Source organism: Carcharhinus amblyrhynchos, chromosome 1 (assembly GCF_965287045.1).
Source record: "Carcharhinus amblyrhynchos chromosome 1, sCarAmb.v2.hapA, whole genome shotgun sequence".
NCBI lineage: Eukaryota > Metazoa > Chordata > Chondrichthyes > Carcharhiniformes > Carcharhinidae > Carcharhinus > Carcharhinus amblyrhynchos.
Genome location: NC_137324.1, coordinates 101,581,384 through 101,601,385, shown reverse-complemented (window position 1 = coordinate 101,601,385; position 20,002 = coordinate 101,581,384). Strand labels below are relative to the sequence as shown.

The 20,002-nt window shown below is 38.9% G+C and overlaps 1 protein-coding gene across 1 annotated transcript in view; it reads left to right on the top strand.

Moving 5' to 3' along the window:
- The first annotated feature begins 1,171 nt into the window (after positions 1–1,171).
- ncapg (non-SMC condensin I complex, subunit G) overlaps positions 1,172–20,002 on the top strand; it is a 60,820-nt gene continuing 41,989 nt past the window's right edge. The window contains exons 1-9 of the mRNA XM_080189706.1: positions 1,172–1,251; positions 2,199–2,326; positions 5,472–5,678; positions 6,854–7,082; positions 8,012–8,157; positions 10,563–10,647; positions 12,809–13,001; positions 13,540–13,689; positions 14,735–14,875. Of these exons, the coding sequence (XP_080045832.1) occupies positions 2,213–2,326; positions 5,472–5,678; positions 6,854–7,082; positions 8,012–8,157; positions 10,563–10,647; positions 12,809–13,001; positions 13,540–13,689; positions 14,735–14,875 (1,265 nt within the window). The 5' untranslated portion in view covers positions 1,172–1,251; positions 2,199–2,212. The remainder of the gene's footprint in view (positions 1,252–2,198; positions 2,327–5,471; positions 5,679–6,853; positions 7,083–8,011; positions 8,158–10,562; positions 10,648–12,808; positions 13,002–13,539; positions 13,690–14,734; positions 14,876–20,002) is intronic.

The following is a 20,002-nucleotide window of genomic DNA, read 5'->3' as shown; positions in this document are numbered from 1 at the left end:
TTTTTTTATATTCATTGGTGGGACATGGGTGTCACAGACTGATCAGCACTTATTGCCCATTCCTAGTTGCCTGAGGGCAGTTGAGAGTCAACCATATTGCTGTGGCTCTGGAGTCTCATACAGGCCAGACCAGGTAAAGATGGCAGATTTCCTTCCCTAAAGGACATTAGTGAACCAGATGAGTTTTTCTGACAATTGACAATGGTTTTATGGTCATCGGTAGATTTTCAATTCCAGATATTTTTTATTGAATTCAAATTGTACCATCAACCGTGGCGGGATTCAAACCTGGATGTTCAGAACATTAGCTGAGTTTCTGGATTAATAATCTTGCAATAACACCACTGGGACATTACCTAGTTATTATTATTATTTAGAATCCCTAAAGTGCAGAAGGCGGCCATTTGGTCCATCAAGTATGCACCACCCACAATCTCACCCAGGCCCTATCCTCATAACACCACGTATTTACCCTTGCTAATCCCTCTGATACTAAGGGGCAATCCACCTAACCTGCACATTTTTGGACTGTGGGGGGAAACCAAAACACCTGGAGGAAACCCACGCAGACACAGGAAGAATGTGTGCAAACTCTACACAGAAAGTGATCCAAGCCAGGAATCAAACCCAGGTCCCCAGTGCTGTGAGACAACAGTGCTAACCACTGTGCCACTGGTTTAACACAAATTATTTTTCATTCAGAGCATAGGTGTAATTTTTTTTGTTTTACAATTCTTGTTATATTTTCTGAGCTGCTTTGTCTAAATCTTTCTTGTTTGAAAGCATCTGTAACTGCATGGGACCAGTTTGCATTGGAGTTAATCCCACTAACTGGAGATCTGACAAGGGTCACCTAGACTTGAAATGTTGGCTCTGCTCCTTCTCCACAGGTGCCCGGATTAGATTTTCCAGTATTTTTCTGTTTTTGTTTCAGATTCCAGCATTCGCACTATTTTGCGATTATTTATCATATATGTGTGTGCCTGTGAACTGTAGCTCTGAGGCGGTCCCTTCCCTAGGTTCGTGTGCGGTTGATTATTCCTCACTCAGTCTGCCTCTCTGCAGTCCTTACTCCAGAAGCCAGCTCAACGACTAATCCTCGCCGACCAATCACCGGCTCCGCTGCGCCTCGAATTGCCGTCATTTCCGGCCCGACCGTCACCTCGCGAGAGCCAGTTTGAAATTTCGGGCGGTTGTTGGCGGCTCGCGCCAATTCGGATCGTTTGAAAACAGGAATTCTGAATCTGACAGGTAAAGAATCCCCCACCCCTCGTTTCCCCTCCCTACCTCCATCCCTTTCCCTACCTCCATCCCTTTCCCCTCCTCCACCCCCCCACTTTCCCCTCCTCCTCCCCCCACTTTCCCCTCCTCGGCGGGTGAGAGTGGGAACCAACCCTGGGGCAAGGAGGGAGAGTCTGCTCCTGGTGGTGTGAGGGTGTGTGCGGCGGGCAGAGAGTCCGGAGGGAGATGTGATGATCGGGTTGATCTCTCTCAGTGTAGTAGAGATTGGAAGAGGAAAGAACATAAGATAATGCAGTTTAGTAATTTGTGAGAAGGGGGATGATAGCCCAGGTCATCTTGCGAGGTGGGAAAGAATAACCGTGAAGGTGGTTGGAGAGAGAGTTTGGGTAACCGGCGGAGGGGAGACAAGCTGGTAATCTGGAAGGAAAAAAAAGCCATGGGGCCATGTTTTGGGGGTTAGTGGGGGCGGGAGGTGGTGAGACAAGGCGTGAGAACCCGTCTACTTAATCAAGGGAGTATACAGTGACCCACAACCAGTGAAGGTGTGTGATAACCTCGGTGCTGAAGGAGTGAAGAGATGGGATCATCAGCAGTGAGGGTTACTCGGGGTCTGCTGTCTGCTGTGTCAGTTGTGTTTTTTGTCAATTCAAACACTAAAGGAATTTGTGACACCCTCTTGTGACTCAATCAGGACCTGTGAGCTTGGAACAATCTGCCCTCTCTCAGCATCAATACTGATTAAGAAATCTGTTGTTAAAGACTGGGACATCCACACTAACCTGATCCCAAGTTAATATTTTTGCTAAATTGCTAGAGGTCTTAGAATAAAATGTTTTCCCTTGTATGCTCCTTGCCCTTAACTTGCAAAAGTACATAAATATTTTTAAAGTAGATTTATTGCTGCTTTAAAAACATCCTATTGAACAGTGATAATTTATTAATAGTTTTTATTTCAGATTATATTGCGTAAATGGGGATGCAAAAAGATGAACTGGTCCAAATTCGACAAGCTTTTGAAAAGGCTCAGAAAGGACATCAAAATTTGGCAAAACTGGTGGCAGGACTTAAACAAATTTATAATAAGGTACAGTGCATTGCGTTGCCTCTGGACAATAACTATGGTAATCAAAAACCTCTGCTGTACTTATCTGGATTGATAGCTTCAAAGTGTGTTTTAACAGTTTGTATGGACTTTTGAATTTGAGTCTTATAAATTAGAATTAATAGGGTCCAGGGACCTGCACACAACACTTCCCTTTATTGTGACTTGCTCCCGTAACAATGAGTCAATTATCCTTTATTTGTACTTCGGAAAACCAAATGTTTTGTTGCGCGGAACCTAATGTGAGCCAATATGAACCTCCCCAATATTTTGCGCAAGAATTCTGTGACCTGAGCTGACTGAATATAAGACAAATGTACAAGCAGAAACCAATGTTGATGTGGTGGATGAAAAGGGAAGAAGTCTCAGTAGAGTACAATGACATTTTGAACCCTTTAGCTACATAAAAACTGAAAATATCTGAATACTATACCAAAATGCAATTGGCCCCAAGGGTTTTGAATAAAGGATATTTACTTCCTTTCCTTCACTTGCTTTTGCTATTTTGTTCTCATTTCTTTTTGCCTTAATTTCCACCATTTTAAGCTTAAGTACTAAGCTTAAACTTCTATTTGGAAGTTTAGGCATGGCATGTTTCACTGTGCTTTAGATGTGGCAACCTCAAAAGGAAAGTCAGTTGATCAGTCAGACTTTTCTGCTTCTGAATCAATACTGGCCGCTATTTATTAGGTTCTTGTCACACAGTTTCAGCTTGGTTCAGTAGGTAGCGTTGTGGTCCATAAGAACATAAGAAATAGGAGCAGGAGTAGGCCATCTAACCCTTCGAGCCTGTCCCGCCATTCAATAAGATCATTGCTGATCTGCAGTGGATCAGTTCCACTTTCATGCTTTCTCCCCATAACCCTTAGATTTCTGATATTCAAGGGAATTATCTACCTGTGACTTAAATATATTCAATGAGGTAGCCTCCACCACTTCAATGGGCAGAGAATTCCAGAGATTCACCACCCTTTGAGTGAAGAAGTTCCTCCTCAACTCCGTTCTAAACTCCCCCCCCCCCCCTTATTTTGAGGCTGTGACCTCTAGTTCTGTTTTCCTTTCTAAGCAGAAAGAATCTCTCTACCTCTACCCTATCTAGCCCCTTCATTATCTTGTAAGTCTCTGTAAGATCCCCCCTCAGCCTTCTAAACTCCCAACGAGTACAGACCCAGTCTATTTAATCTCTCCTCATAAGCTAACCCCCTCATCTCTGGTATCAGCCTGGTGAACCTTCTCTGTACTCCCTCCAAGTCCAATATATCCTTACTCAAATAAGGGGGCCAAAACTGCACACTGTACTCCAGATGCAGCCTTACCAGTTGCAGCAAGACCTCCCTGCTTTTATATTCTATCCCCCTCGCGATAAAGGCCAACATTCCATTCGCCTCTTGATCACCTGCAGACTGAGTTTTTGCACAATGACCCCCAGGTCCCTCTGCACTGTAGCATGCTGCAGCTTTTCACCCTTTAAATAATATTCCTTCCTACTATCATTTCTACCAAAGTGGATAACCTCACATTTGCTAACGTTATACTCCATCTGCCAGGTCCTCGCCCACTCACTCAGCCTATCCAGATTCTCTGCAGACTTTCCGTGTCCTCCACGCAATTCACTTTTCCACTCATCTTCGTGTCATCAGCAAATTTTGTTACCCTACACTCAGCCCCCCTCCTCCAGATCGTCTATGTAAATGGTAAACAGTTGAGGCCCCAGCACTGATCCTTTGTTTACTTGAGTGAAGTGGAGAACAATACAGTATAGAATTGTGTGTGTTAAAATTACAGAAGATATGAAAAGATGTGCCGAGGGAGATATAAGAATACATGTTAGTTGCATGCTAGAAACATGGCTACTAAAGCGAGTTATTTAGATAGGATGAGATCAAAACGGAAAAATGGTATATCAGTAGCAGGGTTAACTCTACTGGAGGAGGAGAAGCAGCTGATGAGCAGCTAAGATTATATCCATGCCTCATTGGAAGCAGAAGTTCTCCCAAAAGCAGGATTCTATGTTGGAAGATGCTGGTTGAAAACTTCAAAGTCTGCATTGAATTAGAAGAAACACTTCCCAAAATTAAAGATACAACATGCATGGTAGTAATGTGTTGGATTTGCCTAATTGATTTCAGCAGTATGTGATGTTATTTTGGGATAAGAGACAGAGTTAATTCAAGGATTGTGTGCATGTGTGTTTATACATATCACACGTTATGATGATCTCGTTCATGAAAATTATTCTGTGAATTATTATTTGGGCATATTTTGCATTTATCCTCAATTGTGGCTTCACTTATGTCTTTCTAGGTTCTCACCTTTCCCTAGTTTCTTCCTAAGACTGATATCTTCCTTTCCGCTGGTACATTAGTTGTGCCCATTTCCTAGTTTCATTTTACCCCTCAGATCACTCTTTGGACGTACTTAAGTTTTCTTTTACTAATTTTGGTGGCAGTCCCCTAACTCCCTTCCATACCATTTTTTTCCTACAGAATTTATTGAACTTTTTTCTGCATTTCACTCCTGATTGATTTGTTCATCATTTTGAAACATGTTTGTCCGCTTGTCAACTTGATTAATTATTCAACATGTATATTAGTATTTCTTTATATTCTGTGTGTTTAACACTTCAGGCAAAGCAGTCTGCCTGAACAGTTTGAGCTTTCCTCATTTATCTTGTTTTATCAAGACATTGACAAGTGTTGAGTTGAGACTTCTTGGTCAACAGCAACTACTTGAGAATTCATAGGCCAAACTAATGAAAGTCAACAGATGTCAGAATTGGTCATTGGACAGGAATCGAGAACATTTTTCATGCAAAATTTCCAGTGCTCCATGTGAAATCCAACTGATTAGCAGATAACAATGTAGACATTAATGGTGAATTAATATAAAATACTCATTTGACTGAGTTCCCTCTTTGTCAGATATTTTACTGACTTTTAATCATTTCTCTGAAGCAGTTAAATAAGCTCAGGTGTATTCATAAAGCAATTTGTGTAAGGTCTAGTGGAAATAGAAGTTTGAATGGGCTGAGTGGCTTTTTGATTCTGTACCTTTTTCTTTTTAACATTTTCCTAGCAAATATCTGTTTATATTATTTCGATTATTAATACTATTTTTTATTTAAAAGTTGCAGGATGAAGATAAAAATACATTTCATGAAGAATTTATCAATTTGTTGAAATATCCCATGACCATTTATAAACGAGAGCCAGCATTAGAAAGGATGATTGAGTTTGTTGCAAAATTTGCCACTTCGTTTGAAGATCCAATAGATGAAGAAAGCAATGAGGAAGAAAATTGTTTCATGCTGTTCTTATTTCACTTCCTGCTTAAGGTGCAGTATTATTCCTAAAGTTATTGCATTCAGAAACATAGAATTCCATGATTTTTGTTGCTATTTCATTTTACTTGGTTGATAGTTTTCTTCATGGAAATCTTTAGATTACACATATCTAACCTAACAGCAAAAACAGTATCAATTCTTCTTGTACTTTTACTGAAATTTGCTTTGTTGCCCAAGAAAGTGAGCTAATTATTATTTGGTATGCTAAGAACTAACATTTAAAAAGTGACAAACCTTTTAATTAGTTGAGTTTTGGAAATTTTTTTGTTTTAAAAAGAATCAAAATATATAAAACCAAAAGTACTGCTTTTTAAAAGGTTGGTATTTGCTTGTTCGTCTACCAGAGTTTCAGTCTCATTGAATTGTTGTAATCTTTAGTTTTTCTTTAAGAAATATTTGCACTTAACTGCAACTGAAATACTTGTTTGTTATTTGTGGGGCCTTGTATGCAGTTGTCGCATTTACCTACGTGACAGTAACTGCACTACAAAATGATAGTGCTTTTTGATACTCTAGGACAAGTGATGTGATTTTAAAAAAAAGTCAGCCCAATATAGTGGAAATAAATTGCATTGTTTTTGTTTAGTTTTTTAATATTTAAAGTATTTTTTTTTCCTGAACCTTGGGCATTTATCCTAGAGGAAATTAGCACCCTGCTTTGTGCTAGGTGAAGTTGCACAGTGGTTAGCACTGCTACCTCACAGCTCCAGGAATCTGGGTTTGGTTCCCATCTTGGGTCACTGTTTGAGTAGTGCTGTGTCTGTGTGGTTTTCCTCTGGATGCTCTGGTTTCCTCCCACAGTTCAAAGATGTGCGGGTTATGTGCATTGGCCATGCTAAATTGCCCTTTAATGTCCTAGGATACATAGGTTAGAGGGATTAGCAGGTAAATATGTGAGATTACGGGGATAGGACCTGATGGGATTGTTGTCAGTGCAGACTCAATGGAGCGAATGGCCTCCTACTAAAGATTCTCTGATATGACACATACAATTGTGACACAGCTAATTTCTAATGTGTAGTAAAGATTTTAATGAAGACAGCAACTTTTATAACGTTTGCCAAATTGACATATAGAAATTGCTAACTAATGTTATGAATTCAAGATAAATCTCTCAGATCTTTGTTTGGATTTAATGATCTTGGTTCTAAACCACCTCTCAACAGTCTCACAGTGCATGTAGCCACTCTGTTCGATTCCGTGCCTGTCAGCTGATCAATAAACTTCTTGGTAGCATGTCAGAAAACGCACAGATTGATGATGAGCTATATGACCATATATATGAAGCTATGCTGGTGAGATTAAAGGACAAGTTTCCAAATGTGCGAATACAGGCTGTGCTTGCCTTGTCCAGACTTCAAGACCCCACTGATGAAAATTGCCCAGTTATTGATGGTAAGTATTGACCTATCCAGTCGATATGAATGTTTGCTATTCAGAAGATTTTTTTCATTTGTATGACATGTAAATTGAGTATTCACTGTTTTATGAATATCTACTTCACATTTTTAAATTGCATGTTATGAAGTAAAATTTTCAGGGCAAATTTTACATATGCATGATGCAGATTTTTTTGCATGATTCAGTCTCTTGGCCTGGACTGCGTGAAAATTGTGGGGCCTTTGTTTTTATGATTCCTTTATAATTGCAAAGAGATATAGTCATAAATGGGTCTTCTATTCTGGTTTTTGTTTTTAAAAGTGTTGTTCTAAAATGTGTACATGTACTATTGAAGAAAGCTTCTTCTGCAAAGCTTGCTGTTTTATGAAGTCATTGGACTGTTTTGCAGTCATTGGAAATACAAGGGTCTTTGTAGAGGCTGCTCACAAAGATCTAATGATCTCTGGTTGAGATTTCCATTTTCTTGACAGCAGTTTAAATCTGGTGTCAATGAAGGAGATGCAGTGTTTGGCAGTAACAGTGAAGTAGTGAAGACATGTTTTCACCACATTTAGCAAGGAATAACTTTTCCTAGGGCTTTTAGAGTGGAAACTCTCACTAGTCCATGATGGCAAGAGTTAGCTGTCTGTGGGAGCCTCGACAGTGCATTTCTATGGAATGTAGATTTACTGGTGGCAGCATCTTGTTTTCTGCATTGTTTTGCATGTCTGAGTGCCTGAAGTTGCTGTCAGTTTCAGTTGAGTGATGATGTCAATACTAACATTTTGCTGTCATTACCGCAGCAAAATCTGGATCGTTGCTGGTGACTAAAAGTGGATATGCTGTGTCTTTGGCTTGTTGAAATGTAGTATAGTAAAAAGATAGCTATTGAAGTTCTTGGTGACGAAAATATTAAAATGCATTAATTTTAATTTTTGTCTTAGCATACTTACATTTAATTGAATGTGACACCAATCCAGAGGTGAGGCGAGCAGTATTGTCCTGTATCGGACCATCAGCCAAAACTCTTCCCAAAATAATTGGGCGAACTATGGATGTTAAAGAGAATGTCAGAAAGTTAGCCTATGAGGTGGGTGAATATTGGTGTGTGCTGGCCCTCATGTTGAATCCTACTCTGTTCCTTGTCTTTCTGCCATCATTTTTAATATTAAAAATGACAACTAATAGACAATGCTTAACTCTTTAAGCTCGATGGAAAACGTGATTCTTCCACTAGATGTCTGTGCTTTCATTATAAGCTGCTGTATTTAAAAATCTTAAAAATATGGCTTTGGTACTCAAAGCCTAAATGATCCAAAGAAGTGGGATTGGTGAGGAAAATGAAAACCTTTCACTTTGCTCTCTCTCCCCCTGCCCCCCAATTTTGTGGTTTCTTTCTTTGCTACTGCAGCCATTATAAGTTAAAAGGATTGTTTGAGCTTGGGCATTATTAGGCATACTTCTTCCATTTGAATGTGCACAGTTTTGCTGGATTTCTTTCGCCTTAAAATATACCAGCTAGAACTTGATAGAATGTTAGAGCAACCTTTCAATGTAGGAAATTTAGACTTCCTTCCCAAAATCATTCTTGCTTTAAAAGAATGGCAGGCTTTGGTGCAGTCCAACATGCCAACTTTGCCACATAGAAAATTCTGAAATTCTCTACTGCAGTGATTCACCAAGATTACTTTGGCAAGTGACCTTTTACCACCTAGAAGGAGAAAGGCAGCAGACGTGGTAGAACACCCTGGCCTGCAAGTTAATCTTCAAGACAGGGGGCACAGTGCTTAGCACTGCTGCCTCTCCTTGCCAGATTTCGATTCCTGGCTTAAATCGCTATGGAGTTTGTCCGTTCTGTGTCTGTGTGAGTTTCCTTCCACAGTCCAAAAATGTGCGAGTTAGGCAGATTGACCTTGCTAAATTGACCCTAGGACTAGCTGGAGTAATTGTATGGATTTATGGGGGTAGGGCCTGTGTGGGATTGTGGTCGGTGCAGACTCAATGGGTCGGAAGGCTTCCTTCTGCACTGTAGGATTCTATGATTCTATGTACATCATCCTGATTTGGAAATATGTTGCCAGATCTTCACTTTTGCTGTTTCAAAATAGTATAACATTCTGCCGAACAACACTTGTAACTGTATGTGCATCTAAACCTCTGGTATTTGACTCAAAAAAGCACCTCATCACCACCACCTTGAGGGAAACTAGGGAATGGGCGTACATGCTGTTCTTGCCAATGATGCCCACATCTTATGAAAAAAAACCTGTGTAATACTTACTTCTAGTGTATCTTTAACTAAATTGCATTATATGTTTATTGATGAGAATGATGCAATATTTCTATCATTGTTTGGATAATGTTGAAGAATGAAAAACTACAGTCCTTTTTATTGAAATAAAAACATTGTGCATGAAAATCTCAGCAAATTGACAGTATCTGCGCAGAGACCAGCGGAGTAAATGTTGAGTCCAGTGTGACTTCTTGGAACAAACGAGTGTTGTATTAGACTTGAAACATTATCTGTGCAGAGAGAAATAGAGTTACTGTCAAACCTGCTGAGCTTTGCCTGTCCTTTGTTTTTATTTCAGGTTTCTAGAATCTATAATATTTTGTTTTGTTTTATTCTTTCGTGTTGAATGCTACATCTTAAATGAGAATCACCTGCCTTTTCTTCACTATTGGCAACAGTACTTGGAGACACCTGGACCTCAAACTCTGGAATTCTATTTAAACCCTTCCAACTCCCTCTCCTTTCAACGCTTTCCTTGAAACTTATTTCATTGGGGGGCAGGGGCATTTTCCCAGCCTGCTATACTGCTATAGCAGAGCAGTGGGCCGGGAGACACACCCGTCCCCATTCCCCAAGCAGTTGGGGATAAGGGGCAGGGGTGCACCCTGGATAGTGTCAGCCTGGCCCTGTGGCATTGCCGAAGGAGCAAAATGGCAATGCTCAGGAGTCACCTTGGCACTGCCCACCAGGCGTTATGCAATGCCATGGGGATGGGACGAGATTGATTGATTGGGTTGCTGGGTCCCGCTGACACTCTGCCCTCAGGCTTGCTGACTGAGGGAGGGAGGCCAGTGATTGGGATGGGGGCCATCGGGCTGACCATGCCCACTGCCTTTTTAATAAGGCTCAGGCAAGGGCTTTCTGCAGTGTACAGAGTGTGAGAGCTTCATTTTGAAAGTTCCGCTGAAAGAAACAGCGGGATTTACTCCAGTTTTTATGTGAATTTGACACTTAGAATTTTTTATGAAGAATCCCACCCTTGGTTACTCAATATTTCTTTTCTTTAGCTTTGCATTCATTATTTTAAATGATACCTTAAAGTTTTGGAGTGCTATAGATGCAGTTTATTTTGATTGTAAATTAAAATGTTTGATCTTTTTGTTTCAATGCAGAGTTAAAAACAATGTGATTTTTGTTTTTTAACATTTATATTTGAATTTGCCAGGTGATTCAGTAAAGTTACCACTTGTCTATCCTTTTAGGTTCTAGCAGAAAAGATACATATAAAAGCATTTTCCATTGCACAGAGGGTAAAACTTCTTACGCAAGGCCTGACTGACCGGTCAGGTATGTTATGTACATATAACATCGCTAATAATCGAGCTGACACCAAAGTCTATACAATTTTAGATTGTATCGTTATGATCAATGTTCATTGCATTTTATGTCTTGCTAAAAGAAAATTACCATCCAAAGTCATTGCATTCTAACAGAGGTGTTTCTAGTTTGGAAATATTCAACTGAAAATGGTGATCCAAATTTAGTAAGTTTACTTTGTTAACTTATATTTACAATATCTTTAATCCTAAACGGTTGGGAAGGCAACCTGAACAGAGCTGGTAATCTCTGATGATTTACGCACTATTCTATAGACTTTGAGATAGAAGATGGAGAACTTGAATCCAACATAACAAGTCCTCATTAAAGTTGTGACTGCATCGTTGAAAATTGTAAGTTTAAGTATAACGTTGATTCTGTTAACACTTCTGTAGAACCCTCCTCAGCAGGAAAAATATTTTTATGTGAATTTGATGCTTAGAATCTTTTTGGAAGAATCCCACCCTTAGTTACTCAATGCCTCCTTTAGCTTTGCGTTCATTTTTTAAATTTACCTTCAAGTTTTGGAGTGCTACAAATGCAATTTATTTTGATTGTAAATTAAAACCAAAATATGTTTGATATTTTGTTTTTGTTTTTAACTTTGCATTGAAACAATGCAATTCGCATAAAAACTGGAGTAAATCCTGCTGTTTTTATTTTATATTTTAAAACTTATTTTATTCATCAATTTAGGAATTCATCAAAATATTTCAATTCAAGAGGGAGAGGGTATAATGTTTTATTAATTTTTTTTTCCTGCTAGGGAAAATTCTATGGAACCCAACTGCAGTGTTAACAAAATCTATGTTATTCTTAAAGTTGCAATTTTCCTGCTCCCTGAACCTCCTGATTACTGCGGACTCTCCTCATTTCCAATCTAAGAGTTGTGACTTTCTTTCTCCTACCCAACTCCAAATTGCACCCACCCTCTGGCTGAACCTCCCGCTCCCTGGCTCGCCCTTTCATTGCTTCACTCTCCTGGACCTGCATTCCTGTATGAAGATCCAGATCCAATTCAAAGCTGTATCTTCAGAAGTTGTGTAATGTGAGTCATGATGGGTGCAGCTGGGCTGCTATAATCCAGAAGTTTTTTTAAATGCTATTTCTAGCGTGGGCTGAGGAGAAGGGCAGCTAGACAGGAGCATTAAAAAAAACATGGATTAGTTGCAGTCCCAGGAGGTTACAAAGTTAGGGTGATGCGAGGCCTTGGAAGCATTTCGGCACTAGAATGAGAATTGGAGGCTTTAGGAAAGTAGGGTTCGAAATGGCTGAGTACTGAGCCAACTAAATTTAAGTACTATCGTCCTTGTGCAAAATGTCATTTCGTGCCATGCTTTTTAGATGGTGCCTTTGTTGCATGATGGACTGTAGTGCACCAATGTCCTCCTGGCTAGCCTCTCGTTTTTCACTTTCGGAGCTTGAACCTTTTGAAACTATTGCCTGCGTCCAAACTCACTCAAGTCCATTCGATATTAGCTAGTCTAATTCGGCTCCTGATCTGAAAGCACCCAACTTCACAATTATTTAATTATTTTGCTCATTCACAACATGGGCTTCGCTGGCTAGCCCAGCAATTATTGCCCTTGAGATAGTGATGGTGAGCTACTTTGTCAAACCACTAGTCTCTTCCATGATTTTCTTCTGTCCTATCTCTGTAATCTCTTCAGGCTGTACAACCAACTAAGATTTTTGTGCACCTCCAATTGTGCCCTCATGCACGTTCTTGATTCTAGTCTCTCCATTGCTAGTTAGCTGTCTAGGTTCTAATTTCTGAAGTTCCTCCTCAAACCACTCTGTTGGCCCCTTTAAGACTTCTTAGAACTTATTTTTCTTGTCCTTATGTCCCCATGTCCTAAAATCATATGTGGCTTGGTGTCAAGTTTAGTTTGGCAACTCTCCTGGAACCTCTTGGGAAATTTTACAATACTGAAGGGTCAATATAAATGCATGTTTGTTTTGTTTTTACCTTTGGGGATAAGCATATTTAACCACTACTGACATATTTATGGCACCATGTTGGCTTGCTGTGTGCTTCTTGATCAGAACGACGTGTGATATGAGTTTAAATGTCGTGGTTTATCTTTTCGAGTCATGTGGTGATTATGTTCGTGCTATCTTTAATTTATAGATGCTGTGAAAGAAGTGGTGCAAAAGAAGTTGTTGCAAGCTTGGCTTCGCACAATGGAGGGCAATGTTTTAGACTTGCTCCATCATCTGGATGTGGAAAATTGTGTTACTGTGGCTGAATCTGCGCTTAATGCCTTGTTCGTCCAAGCCCCTCTTGAAGAACTCGTTGAAAACTGTCAAAATCTAAATAATGGGTGCGATAGTCTCTTTGCTTTGGCTACTGAAAATAGTTTACTACTTTCAAATTTATAAGGACAGCAAATGAATGGAAACATCATAAGTTTCCTGCCAAGTCACTCATCATTCTGACTTGGAACTACATTTCTGTTCTTTCACTGTCGCTATGTCAAAATCCTGGAGCTCTCTCCATAACAGCCCTGGATGTACGTACACCACATGGGTTGCAGTGCTTCAAGAAGTTCACTATAGCGATTCAAGAAGTGATTTGCCATCTTTGAGGGCAGTTAGGGGCGGATATTCAAGGCTGGCCTTGCCAATGACCAGATCTCAAGAACAAAATTACATTTCATGCTGTGGCTGCTGAATTTTCTTAAGTAGCAGTTCCTTCTGTCCAAAGGGTAATTAGTTGTGAATTGTATGAACACATGATGTCCTAAATATGCAATAGCTACTTTAAAAGTTAAAATTTATTATTCAGTGTAAGATGATTATTTGTAACTTTTTAATGCCATGTGTTGAGCTGACTTGTAAAAGTATTGTTCTATCTTTCAGAAAAGTGATATCAGTTGAAAATCTAACTTGTGAGAATGCTCTGTACTGGAGATGCCTCTGCAAATACATTAAATCAATGGACGATGAAAGGGAAGAAGCTTTGGAAAAACTTCTACCTGAAACAGCCATTTATGCTGAATATCTTTTGAGGTACATGTTAAATTAACTAAATTTAAAATATGGTACTGTTGATCTTCAATAGAAACTATTTTGATTTGTGGCGGTTTCTTATTTAAAGTTATCAGCTATTTCTCATATCTCATGATTATACCATCATCTTTCTCATTTCTTAAATTTTGTATTAGTGCAGTTTTTAAAAAAAATCAGACATTTTATTTGGCCAGTTTTGATAGAAAAGGATATTTAGGGTGGCAGTAATTAAAGTAAATCAGATGTTGAGCTGCATTTAAAAGTCTATACTGAACTGAAATAAGAAAGTTACCCTAAATATCAATTAGTCTAGATGGTAGTCAAATACTGTTATTTGATTATCCTGATGGAACATGGAATATTGTACAGTTCTGGTTGCCACAGGACAAAAAGATATTGCAGCAATTGAAACTATACAAAAGAAAATAAACAATGATTTGAGAGGATGGAGGGCTTAAATTATGAAAAATGATCATGTAAATTGGGAAGGTTCTTACTGTAGAAGAATTTTGCAAAGTGATATGATTGCTGTCCATGATCCTAAGGACATTATCTAATGTAGGCTATGATGACCTGTTTCAGCTTATTCAAAGCTGTAAATGCAGAGGATGTAACCTGGGCTTGAAAGGGGATAAATTCAAAACTAAATTGTGGAAATGTTATTTTGGTGAGTGAGTGGTCGTTCGTGTAGGCTCCCCAGGCAGACGATCGAACAAGATATTATTGATTTGTTCAAATAGATTTCTTTCAATAATAGTTTGAGAAGCAAGTGTTTAGCTGGGGGGATGAGTGATTTTGAATAAATGGCTCCAAAGCTTTCCTCCACTGGAGAATCTAGCTGCCTCACCTTTTGGCTATATTCTTGACTAATTGATAGAGATTGACTATTTCTATTAGTCAGTAGCTAGCAGGAATGGTAGAAGGTGAATTAGATTATCCTTTGTCTAGCAATACCCATATGTAGAACATTACTATTTCAATAGTTTGAGGGAAAATGAAGCTAAAATCTACAGTTAGCTTAAAATATTATCCCTTATGTCATTAGTTACCTGAAAAACCTTCCTATTCTGCAAGAATCACAGAGAGCTGACTTTACACAAATTGAGGAAGTAATGAAGAAAGAATTCATAAGCCAACAGCTGGTCATTCTTGTTGGTTGCCTGGATACATCAGAAGAAGGTGGCAGGTAAATTTTGTTGTCATTTGAGCTTTTGAGTATAGGTGCCTGTGTCATTTGATACTTTAAGCTGCAAATTTTGCAACATAACTGATGAAATGAAATAACTCCCAGAACAATTAACCAGACAGTCAAAGTTGGATGTATGTCTATGAACTATTTTCACTTATAGTAACAATTTGTGTTTCATTAATTCAACTTCAGCACTGGAAATAGAATGGAGCAGACACCATTATTCAAGTATTTATCCAATTCCCTCTTGAAAGCTATTGTTGCCTTTTCAGGCAGGTTCCAGGTGCTAAAATTTACTTTTTTTTTACACGTTTCCTTGTTACGGCTGATTTTTGTCACATGGTAAATCTGTTTGGCTTGGTATGACAGAACTTGAATATTTCTGAAAAGAGAGAAATGTTGTAGCTTTTCATCTTGTGCACATCAGGACAGAAGCAAGGTGCCAAATTTCAAAAACTAAACAATTGTATACTGCATTGAGAAACAGGTGCTGTATACTTGGTAAGTTGGTTGATTACTTGAGACAATGCTATGATGAATGCATCAGGGAGCTATTGTCCCTCAAGTGAACAAAGAGTAGGCCATTCAGCCCTTCGAGCCTACTCCGCCATTTAATAAAATATCCTGTCCACTCCAGGTATCCTATCAAGCCCCTTGCTTGCCAAGAATCTGTCCATCTCTGCCTTAAAAAAATATTCAAAGACTCTGCTTCCACCACTTTTTTCAAGAAGAGTTCCAAAAGCCTCTTGTGCCGAAAACATTTAGCTTCATCTCTAAACAGGCGACCGATTTGTTTTTAAACAGTGACCCTTAGTTCTAGATTCTCACAAGATGAAACGTCCTCTACTCATCCACCCTGTCAAGACCCCTAATGTACTTCTATGTTTCAATCAAATCACCTCTTACTCTCCTAAACTCCAGCAGATACCAGCCTAACCTGTCCAACCTTTCCTCGTAAGTCAACCTTTCCTCAACTTTCAATGCATTTCCAACCTCAAATAAGGTGATCAACATTATACACAGTTCTCCTAATGTGGTCTCACTGGTGCTGTCTCTATACAACTGAAGCATAAACTTCCTACTTTGGTATTCAAATCGCCTCTCAAAGATGATTTCATTCTATTAGCTTTCGTTATTGTTTCCTGTACCTGTACACTAGCCTTTTGTGATTCATGCACCAGGACACCTAGATTCCTCTGCAATCTCTCTATTTTTATAATACACTTTTTTATTGTTCTTGTCAAAGTGGACAATTTCACGTTTTCCCAGATTATACTTCATTTGCCAGATCTTTGCTCACCCGCATAACTCATCTTTTTGTAGTCACCTTGAGTCCTCTTCACAGCTATCTTTGTTACCTATTCCTTCATCCAAATCATTCATATAATATTTAAATTGTTTGAGGTTCCAGCACTGGTCCACTTGTTACATCTTTCTAACCTGAAAAAGTCCAGTTTATGCTTACTGTCTGCCTCAGCCAATCTTCTTTCCATGCCAATATGTTGTCCCCTACACCGGGAGCTTTTATTTTCGGCATTAACCTTTGATGTGGCACTTTATCAAATGCCTTCTGCTGTATATGCATTGGCTCTCTTTTTACCCACAGTACAACTTCCTTTTCATAAAACTATGTTGATTCTGCTTGATTACCTTGAAATTATCGAGTGCCCTGTTATAACTTCTTAAATAATGACTTCTAATATTTTCTCTATATCAGATGTTAAGCTAACTGGCATGTAGTTTACCATTTTTTTTGTCTTCCTCCTTTTTTGAATAATGGACATGACATTTGCTGATTCCAGTCTAATGCTAGGTAGGTTTGGAAATTAAAACCAGTGCATCAACCATCTCACTAGACACTTAAGACCCTAAGATGAGGTACATCAAGATCCTCAGACTTTTGCAATGTCAGTAATTTGCTCAATACCACATAGTTCTCTGACTGTAATTTTCCTCAGTTCCTTCCTCCCTTGCAGTTCTTGGTTTATAGTTGCTTCTGGGATATTACTTGTATCCACTATAGTGAAGACTGGTGCAAAATACCTGTTCAGTTCATCTGCCATCTCGTTGCTTTCTATTGTCATGGAATCTTGTACTTTTGTTTAATTATTTGGGTAATATTCCTTTTGTCTGCAAAGGGCAGGTCCCTGCATATGAATATGTGGAACTTCTGTCAAGAGTGTGAGCCATATTTCGAGCCTGAATCAGTTATAGTAATTCTAAGCATACTTTGGGCAGTGCTTGCTGTTCAATCATATTGTGGAATCATGCCTACTGTTAAGAATATAGGAGTATTAGAAATCACACACACATGCACGCACACTGACTGCTTTCTGCAACACCGGCCCACATACCATTTGCTGTCCCACTTACCTGCCGTGCGTCCACATCTGCTTTCAGTGACTTATGAGTAAGGCCACCCTATGGACATCTGTACTTCCCAATATCTCCTCTATTGAAGATATACTTTGCATTTTCTGTGCATGTGCGCATGCTCATGTTTGCTCCCTTGGAAGTGTCCTTGCATTCTCTTGGCAACTCGTTCCAATCTGAGAATGAACTATTTTTTCTCTTTTTATATCCATTAACCAATTCTCAATCCTCCCACCACCCCACGCCCCAATCTTTTTTTTTCTAATTTTGCTTACTGACCTGTGTGGGAAGTCTTATGAAAACCCAAATATACCACATCCACTGATTTCACCCTTATCTATTTTGCTAGTTACATTCTTAAAAAACTCAACAGATTTGAAGGCTCAAAAGTCTGTATTGTCTACTCTTGGTTCTATTTCTTGTGTTTGTCAAATATTATTTTCATTTCCTAAATCCATTTTGACTCTGTCTAACACTACCTTAGCTTTCTAAATGTCTAGTTATTATATCTTAACACTTTCCTTACTCCTGATAGCAGGCTTAGAGGTTTGGAATGCCCTGTTTTCTTTCTGCTTTGTTTTTTAAATAGTGGAGTTGCATTTGCTACCTTTCAATCTGCAGGAACTGTTCTCAATATAAAATTTTGCATGATGATTACCAGTACATTAGTTATCTCAGCAGTTACCTCTTTCAACAGTCTACAATGTGCATCATCAGGTCCAAGGGATTTATCAACTTTCAGTTGATTAATTCCTCCAGTAATACTACTATATTGACATTAATGTTTTCAGTCTCCCTCTTCCATTAGTTATCTAGTGTTCCTGGGAGGGTCTTTGTATTTTCCTTTACAAAGGCATACACAAAATATTTGTTTAGTTTCTCTGCCATTTCCTTATTCCCTATCTCTGCCTGTCTCTGCCTGTAGTGGGCCCACATTTGTTTTTGATAATCTTTTCTCTCTTTGCATACCTAATAGAAGCTTTTGCAGTCTGCTTTTGGTTTTCTCACTTTATTTACTTATACTGTTCTCCCTTTCTCAGTTTCTTGGTCCTCCATTGCTGATTTCTAAAATGCTCCCAATCGTCAAGCATGCTACTTTTTTGGGCAACTTTGTAAGCTTTCCTTTGATCTAATACAGTGTTTAACTTGTCTAATTTCTCTTGTTAACCATGGTTAGGTCATCTTTTCTATTGGGTTTTTGTGCCTGTTGGATATTTATGTTTTTTTAACATGCTGTTTGTTATAATCTGCCAGTCATTTGTCTCTTGAAGGATAAAGCATCACAAGTGTCAGCAACAGGTGAAGCTAGATGTCTAATATTGCTACTATGCTGTTGCAACACAAATAGAATTCTCCACTATCAGAGTGCTGCTGTCAGACCAAAAAGACATTGTTATCCACACAAATGAATAATGTGACAGGAATTTCCATGCCAGTGTGATGCCAGATACCTAGGCTGTACATCCCAGTGGATTATATCAAACAGCATGCCCCTTTAGCTGATTACAATTGGCAGAGTAGTGATGGCATTTGACAAACTTGTGCTTGTAAAACTCAGAGCATAATGTCTGATGTTAAATGTGATTCCGCAGTTCAGTAGCACTTGCTGAGCAATCCTGTATGCTAAGAATTACACTAAACAATCAATTGAAGAATATCAGCGAAGCTCGCCATCTATACAGCTCACTTACGCTTTCCAGAGGCTCTGTTATAGTCAAACACAGGGATGTGTCCCCTGTAGGCAAAAGGAATATATCCAGACTTTACAGCTATTTCAATTAAACAGAAGCATAAAGAACAGTAATTCTGTGATGTATTTGCCATGGCATTATCCAAACTAATCGGTATGTATGGCATCCAGCCAGCACCTTTCTCTCATGCAGTATAAATTGTTGTTCTCTTTGAAATTTGGCATTCTTGTATCTGTTCTGATAAGTGCAAGTTGAAAAGCTTCATTTTCAGTAATATTCAAATGTATCTGTTCTCTATGTTGCCAACTCTTTCTTTACTCTTTTGAAACAATACCAGTTTCTCTTGCCTCTTCACGTACCTGAAATTTCTCATCCATGATACCTTTCTATTAAATCATCTCTGTACCCTTTCCAAAGCCTTGACGTACTTCCTGAAGTATGGTGCCCAGAATTGGTCACAATACACCAATTCTGATATATACGGTGTTTTAAAGATTTAGCATAATTTCCTTGCTTTTGTTCTCTTCCTCTATTCATGAAGCCAAGGATGCTGTCTACTTCTGCTGTCTCCATGCCTGTTTGCAGCCTTTGTAACTTGTCCTGTGATCTTCAAAGATTAGTGAATGTTAACCCCAATGTCTCTGTTCCAGCACCCACTTTACAAGCTAACTGATAAAATTTTACTGCCTTTAATTCTTAAGACCAAAATGTATTGCTTCACGTTTTTCAGTTCAAATTATCCTGCCATTTGTATGCATATTTCACAAATCTACATTTCAGAATTTAGTATTGGCAAGCTTGAAATTATGCCATGTATATCCACATATCAAAAAGAGCAGTGGCTCAAATACTGCCAGTGGGCTGCACCATAATAACTTCCTTCCCTTGGAGAAACAACTATTCAGTATAACCCTTCATAGCCACTACCCTTTTTAACCCCATGGGCTTCAATTTTGCTGACATGTCCATTATGTGGCACTTTATCAAACATGCATTCTGAAGTCCTGGCCTGTAGAACTGCATGGGAATTCTTTCCGTCAATGAAATAACAGGTAACGAA